The 8,078-nt window shown below is 40.9% G+C and overlaps 1 protein-coding gene across 1 annotated transcript; it reads right to left on the bottom strand.

The window, feature by feature from the left end:
- Nucleotides 1-3,622: 3,622 nt before the first annotated feature.
- Nucleotides 3,623-4,558, bottom strand: LOC119418832 (olfactory receptor 4Q2-like). The gene has a single exon (XM_037686126.1). The coding sequence runs from the start codon at nt 4,556-4,558 to the stop codon at nt 3,623-3,625; it is 936 nt and encodes a 311-aa protein (XP_037542054.1).
- Between the last annotated feature and the right edge of the window lie 3,520 nt (nt 4,559-8,078).

Here is an 8,078-nt window from a genome sequence, read left to right as displayed (position 1 = left end):
TGTAGAACAGGGGTGCCCAACCTTTTTTGAACCAAGAGCTACTTTTGAAGTCGGCAATTTGCCGAGAGCTACTCGTCCAGTCTCATTATCAACAAACATAATTTTTCATCAATCCCTACTCCTCACTTATTTAAAGTAAATAAAACAGAACGTGATGTGTCTATAGGAGACAACTTTTTATGCAAGCTGTATAAAATAAATGTGTCTCTACCTTAGTGGGACTTCTGACACTGAGAGGAGGAGGCCAGGGTCTCATAAGCTGGGCAGTATGAGGTGGTTGCGAGGCGCAGGCAGGTCTCCAGATGATAATCATTCATTGTGGATCTGTTTTTGGACTTGATGATTTTCATGTGTGAAAAAGCAGACTCACACAGGTAGATAGATCCAAAAAGTGCTGTTAAGTTCAAAGCACATCTTCGAATGTTAGGATACTTTTCTTCTGACAGCAGACTCCAGAACTCTCCATCCACGCCAGGTGATGCTCTGGATTTGATCCAAATGTCATTTTGCAGAGTGCAACAAATCCACTGGTGTGACCAGTCATTGCTGGAGCGCCATCAGTTGTTATAGAAATTAGTTTAAAGAGGGGCAAGTTGCTTTTATTAACAAACTCCATAAACGCATTAAAAATATCTTCTCCTCTTGTGTGTCCCTTCAAAGGCAAGATAGTGAGCAGCTCCTCTTTTGCACTCATGTCTGCAAAGGCCATTCTGATAAAAACACACATCTGGGCTACATCCACCATGTCTGTCGACTCATCAAACTGAAGAGAAACACTCACATTGTTCCACGTCCTTTTTTAGCTGCTCCTCCACATCCACAGCCATTCCCTCACATCGCCGTGTCACTGTTTGTCTGGACAACTGCACGTCTTTAATAGCAGCTACGATCTCACTTTTATTTTTAAAATCATGAAAAAGCGCATCTGCAGCCTCAATAAACGCTTCTTTCATAACTTGTCCATCGCTGAAAGACTTCTTATGTTGAGCCAGGATGCGGCTAACACGGTAGGAAGCTATCGTAGCAGCTTTACCTTTTGTGCTGGGGCGAGTGAAGACTGACTGCTGTAGTGAACCAGATGACCTCAAATCTACCAGATGGACAGAGACTGTTAGTTTCATTGATCTGAATTAGTCTGGGCCATCTGATGACTTTCTTTCTTGAATTAATCAAGCAGAAAAGACAATTCTTTATAATCATTACTGTCTTACAAATGTTTTGATAATCAAATTGTGTTAGTTCACTCAATGCTTATAGGTTGAAAAGAACTACTCATCTTTATTTTACATAAACAGTAAGTAATGATTTTTATTCCTCATTCCAAGAAGAAATCACCTGAATAAGCATTCCTTGATTTTCTGTCTGAAATGAGTCAAGTCGTAAGTATGTGAAAGGTTGGTTTTCGGTCAACTAAAATGTTTACCGAGAAAAATGTCATGTTTAAACTTTTTCAGAAGATTACCAAGAGTTGACTCCACGAAGTCTGCTGTTGCTGCAATAATCTTTTCTGTATGTGAAAACAAATTTCATTCTCTGACCTCGACCGTTGATAAACACCTTACGTCAAAACCACTCCTCTTTCTGGTCCTTCCACGAATCAGAAAGCTCTAAATTGAACAGGAAGTCGACCCAAATAAAATGTGGCAACTTCCCAGTTCATGGTAGATTGAGAGTGATATGGAGTTCCAAGATTGAGAGTGCAGCCGGTTCTGAAAGTTTCAGAGCAATGAAGAGTCCAAGAGAGCAATGAAGAATCCAGAGGTTTTTGGGATTATAATTCTGTTTTGAGCTAACTACGCACGACTCTCTGAAGGTTTGGTAGTTCTCGACGGAGACGCTGAAACGAGTCAGAAAGGAACTACTCCGACGCTGATTCATCATCAACAGGTAGATGGTTCTATTTTGACCAAGTGTACCGTGAGAAGCTGAGATCGGACGGAGCGTGCAATTTCTGGTTAAACAGATTAAATTTCCCTCACATATTTCCTCTGTAAGATAAATCTCAATTTACTCTTAAACTCACCTCTCTCTCATAAATCAGTGCAGATATTTTTAGAAATATCTGAAGCAAAGTCCTCAAATCACCGCCGAGTGATTTGAAGTTCATTATTTGTGAAACTGTCTGTTATTATTTTCATATTTTGCCAAATTAATGTAAATGTTTGATGTTAAACTTTGATTCTGAAAATAAATGATTCCATTCATTTGATGGGTCAAAGGTAATAACGTCTCTTGTTCGCATTCCTTTAAATTCAATGCACGGCATTACACAGTCAGAAAGATGAAGAACTCGTGAAAAGTATGCATAAATATATATCCATATATTTGTCATACAACAAGTGACACGTACCTCACGTGACTCACTACACTGCTGTGCGGCAAGCTTGTTTTTTAGCTCCCGCACTTTCTGAGTCCGTAAAGAACTTTTAAGAGGGAAATCTGTCTCAAACCGTTTGTGCATCGTCTTGAAATGCCGCTCCAAGTTACACTTTTTGGGTAAGGCAACGCTCGAATTACAGATGAGGCAAATGGACTTCGAATTAGAATAAACAAAAAAATACTCCTCCTCTCACTCTGTGTGAAAATAATAAGTTTTCGTTTGCTTGTTCGCTAGTTTTCCATCCATGTTTTCTGCGCACCGACATTACTCTACTACTGAGACTAAAGTCTCGTGAGAGCTGTGTCACCGCACACAAAACTCGCGAGACTATGTCTGTGAGAATACAAGTCAAGGCTTCGCTTCGCGGGAGACTGGGAACCAGCGACTGGTTGGGCACACCTGGTGTAGAAGAATGAAGGTATTTTTTTTTAATTTTATTTTTTTTATCTATTTACTTGTTTGAGGAGGGAGCAATTTTATTCACCCCCAAGTGCAATGTTAGAGCCAGGGAGTCATCAGTGGTGGCTTTGGCCTCCATTGATTAATCTTTGGTGACCTCAGTCAGTTGGTGAAACTAAAAACATTTACAAGTACCTTTTTTCCCCCCAAAAAAATGTGTAACTTCTTATATGCACATTTGAAATATTTTTAAGTTCCACTGTGAATTGAAAAATTGAGATTTTCCAATCAGTTAATTCTGTTTTTATTCAAATTTTACACAATATTCCAACTTCTTTTTGCAATTAGGGTTGTGGATAAAAATAATCTATATAATCTAATTACAATTCTACATAACATAAAATTATGAAGTTTTTAAAAATTTCTTCAGTTTTTGTTCAGTTTATTTAAAAATCAACACTTTTTTAGATATTAAATATTTTATCAAATAATAAGCAACAGAGCACTGAACAACAACTCAGAGCTATGGGTCATAAACAGCCACCTGGAAAATCAGATTTTTTTGAGGTATGAATATTCACATACAAGTTTTCTTTTTTTATTTTTCTGTCTGTGAGCTTTAGATTTATTTGAAGAGTAACAGCAATATTTTTAGATAAATATATCAGAGTAATAAAAAAAATGATACAAACAATGACTTTTACTTAAGTAAGACATATGAAACAACATTACATTTGTTGCTGAAGAATAAAAGCTGCTAATAGTTGACAAAGAAATATATAATGGAGAAGCATAATGGCACCAAATATTTCTTGTAATAATTTTCTAGACTTGCTCATGATTTTATCTTGAAACAGATCTTTTGCAACATATTACATGAAAGACTCTTTTTCGTAATTGAGTCAGTCTGAAACCATAGATGAGGGGGTTGATGAGCGGTGGAATGAGGATAAACTCAATTGCTATAAAGTTCTGAACATTTTGCGGTAAGTCCTTTGTGCCAAATCTAATGTACATCATATCAAAAAGCAAAGAAAAAACAAGAACAGCCAAGGAAAATAAATGTGGCACGCACGTCTGCATGAACTTTTCTTTGTTCTCTTTGGATGTTTGGCATGTTTTGACAAGACAGAAATATGATGAAATAATAAAAAGAACATGGCCAAAATAAAAAGTGTAATTAAAAGCTGGGACAATAACGTGTGCTACAGAAGCAGAGCAAGCAAGATTAGAAATCAACACATTGAGGCAGTAGATCTTTGGTATTTGTGACCCACATAACTTTGATGTTGCTGTTGTTATTGTGCTAATAAACAACAGACAAAAGGGTAGAAACCAAGCAATAAACACATAGATACAAACCCTTTGTTTAGTCATCACAGAATGGTACACCAGAGGTCGACATATAGCCACATATCTGTCGTAAGCCATTAGAGCCAACAAAGAAACGTCAGCACCAACTGAAGAATGCAACACAAAACCCTGCAGAAAACATCCAGGAACAGAGATGAGATGAGAGCTTGACAGGAGATCATGGAGGAATTTAGGATAAAAGCCTGCTGCCCCATACAGTCCATTGATGCATAGATTACAGAGGAAAATGTACATGGGTTCATGGAGGTTTTTATCCACAATTATTGTCACAACAACTGTCACATTTATGAGCCAAATTGCACAGTAACACAGTAAAGTAAGAGTGAAGAGAGTTACCCAGTAACTTGTTGTCCCACTTAGCCCTGACAAAGTAAACATGGTGATTACAGACATATTATACATCATACAATGTTAATTTACCATTTTCTTTCACAGACATGCACACAACCTCATTTCTGAATAGAGCCAGGTGTACCTTGTTCTGTCTTTCCTTCTCTCCTGGGTTGTCAGGAGTTTAATAGTCTTTGACGCAGTGACATATTAGGGTGTTTCTTTCACAAGGGATTTCTACAGCCTATCAGTAATTTCAGTGTTCCTTTCATTAACTTGACTGCTGACTTTTGGAACATTGCAAGACTAAAGTGATGCATGGTTGCCAATCAAATGCACCTGAGAACATGCACAAACCAGTGTTTTGTACTACAATCATAGTTTTAAACCTCTTAAAGTTTCAAATCTGTCAATAACCAACATATAAAGGTGGAGGAGTTTATGCACCTGAATGATCCTAGGAGCTTTGCTGTCTGGGGCAATTATAATGGCCTCTGGTAGGGTCTCCCAAGGCAGATTGGTCCTAGGTGAGAGGACAGACAAAAAGCGATTCAGAAGACGCTTATATATAAAAACAAACAAGGAACTCAATGTCTCTTGCCCGGACGTGGGATACCGGGGCCTCACGCTGGAGCCAGGACTGATGGAGGGGCTCGTCTGTGAGATCCTGGTGACTGTGTCTTTACCCCTGGGGCCTGGTCAGGCTCAGCCCAAATGAGTAACATGGGTTTGCCTTCCTGTGGGCCCACCACCTGCAGGAGGGGCCATATGAGTCAGGTGAATGATGCCATGAACAGTAGCCAAAGGCAAGGACCTTGGTGCTCTGACTCTGGCTTACCAAAGCTGACTCTTGGGCCATGGAATGTGGCCTCTCTGGCAGGGAAGGAGCCTGAACTTGTGCATGAGGTTGAGAGGTACCGACTAGATATAGTTGGGCTCACCTGAATCCACTGCATGGGCTCTGGAATCAGTCTCTTTGAGAGGGGCTGGATCTTATTCCACCCCTGAGTTGTCCATGGTGAGAAGCGCTGAGTTTAAGGGGGTCTATGTTTAGCCTCCCGACTAGATGCCTTATGTTGGCGTTTTCCCCGGTAGATGAGAGAGTAGCTTCCCTGTGATTTTAGGTGGGGGGATAAGCTCTGATGATGGTCTGTTCCTATGTGCTAAATGACAGTTTAGAGTATGCAGCATTCTTGCAGTCCTTAGTGTGGGTGCTAAAAGGTGCACCAGCTGGGGACTCCTTTATTCTGCTGGGGGACTTCATTGCGCACGTGGTAATGACAATGTCAACTGGAGTGGTGTGATTGGGAGGAACAGCCTCTCTCATCTTAACTTGAGCAGTGTTCTGTTGTTGGACTTCTGTGCTAGTCATAGTTTGTCCATCACAAACACTATGTTCAAACAGATGGGTGTCTAGAAGTGCACTTGGCACCAGGACATCCTAGGTCATAGATCGATGATTAACTTTGTAGTCGTGTCATCTGATTTGCAGCCGTTTGTTTTGGACACTCGGCTGAAGAGAGGAGCTGAGCTGTCAACTGATCACCACCTGGTAATGAGTTGGATCACATGGTGGGGAAGATGCCGGACAGACCCGGTAGACCCAAGTGTGTAGTGAGGGTTTGCTGGGAATGTCTAGCAGAAGAACCCGTCAGAAATATCTTAACTCACACCTCTGCAAGAGCTTTAACTAGGGTTTTAACAGACTACTTGAGTAATCTACACATCGTTTCCTAGGACATCTATTGAGTTTTTTTATTTCACGTCGAGTAGTCGTGGTGATGTCATTACGCAGCCGTTATGTTGTTGTGTCACGTGTCACATGATCTGCACCTGGCATGGGTTACAAAATGGATTCCTCCAAGCAGACAGATGGAGCGGAGCAGGCCCAGTCTTGGCAAACAGGTAGAAATGCATCAATAGTATGGAAATATTTCACTAAAGATGAATCTTCCAGTTCAACTACTGTAAGGAAACAGAAAATGAATCAACTTCCTGACTGTTTGGGGCTCGTTGCGAACCGGTGTTACACCATTTCCTGTGACCACCGTATATTGTGACCGTAGGGGGCGGTGTTGCAGGTCACAGAATATGGTGTAACAACAGGTCCAATCGACCGAACCAGAACCAGCTTCCTATGACCTTGTTTCACAAACAAAAAGCAAAAAATATTATTCTCTAAACCTATAAAAAAAACTATAAACATATTAATCTCTAAAACAAAGGTCTTTTTCACACCAGATAGTCTGGTAGACTCGGTTCGGTTTGGGACCAATATTCATAACCTTTGGTTTACATTTGAGCTGGTACGTTTATATTCACACTGCACTGTGCAGTCGAGTCAACCTGTTGAACCAACCTATTCCCCCGCTCGCCTGTGGGGGTGCTACACCAAGAACTACTGAAAGACACTACACAAAAACCTCTGAAGACACGTCTTCTTCTTCTTCTGTAAATAAAAACAAAACGAAGTGGCATCAAGTTTTAGCAGTTTTAGGAGTTATATTTTGTCATTTTTCAAAAATGGACTTAGCATGAGCAGAAGATGAGAGAGAAGACCATGGAGAATATTGTTTTTCCACACAAGGCAGCTGACGGCTCCATATAAGGTCAGAGAAATGTGTGTTTGTTTGTCCTGTGGAGCGGGTCCGGTTTGATTACATTCACACTGTACTCGAACCGCGCTGGAGTTCTCTTCTACCGGACCGAGACCTAGGTTTTAGCCCGGGCCAGAGTTTGCCTTTTTGTTCCGTGACAGAGTTCGATGGTGCGTTCACACCTCCCTAAACGAACCGGACTTTCTAGGAAAACGAGCTAGAGTTCGATTAAAGCGGACTAAACAGGGCTGGTGTGAATGCACCCTAAACCTAATGCGCACCACAGCTGGCGGTGGTGCGGGGTGGTCGTCCGCCCCACTGTTTTTAGTTTCGTTTTTAACGTGCCACATGTTTCTTTTACTTTTGCAGTTTAATAATAATAACTAATAGTTTAGTTTTTCCTGTGACTTATTTGCAGTATGGTACATGGTAGGAGCATAATATATGCTCCCAATGTTTTGTTGGTCTTTTTTTTGTAAATAATTACCTTTTTTGCGGTTTTATTTATTTATTTATTTTTGTATTTTTAGATCCTATGATGTCATCAAGTACTCGAGTTCTACTCGAGTTTTATGTTAATGTTGAGTTTAAAAATTATGTAGTCGTTCAACCCCTAGCTTTAACTGTATCCCAGCTGAGGCGAGGGACATTGAATCAGAGTGGGCCATGTTCTGCTCCTCAGTTGTTTAAGTGGCTGCCTTGAAAAAAGGCTGCAAGGTTGTTGGTGCTTCTTGTTATGGCCATTCTCAAACTCAGTGGTGGAACCCCAGGTTAGGGAGGCTGTCAAACTGAAGGAGTCCTATTGGGCCTTGTTGGCTGGTGGGACTCCAGAGGTAGGTGAGGAGTACCGGAGGGCCAAGCGGTCCACAGCCTTGGCTCTTACTGAGACAAAAGCTTGGACGTCGGAGGAGTTTGGTGAGGTCTTGCATAAAGACTCTCTGTCAGCTCCGAGGAGATGCTGGCAAACCATCAGGCAGCTGAGGAGTGGAAAAAAGCTC

This window comes from Nematolebias whitei, chromosome 13, assembly GCF_014905685.2.
Source record: "Nematolebias whitei isolate Nwh7 chromosome 13, NemWhi1, whole genome shotgun sequence".
NCBI classification, from domain to species: domain Eukaryota; kingdom Metazoa; phylum Chordata; class Actinopteri; order Cyprinodontiformes; family Rivulidae; genus Nematolebias; species Nematolebias whitei.
This window is presented reverse-complemented; position numbering and strand designations above follow the sequence as displayed.

What these genes read in the sequence shown, in the direction of transcription:
- LOC119418832 (XM_037686126.1), bottom strand. Translation starts at nt 4,558, where the DNA reads ATGATGTATAATATGTCTGTAATCACCATGTTTACTTTGTCAGGGCTA.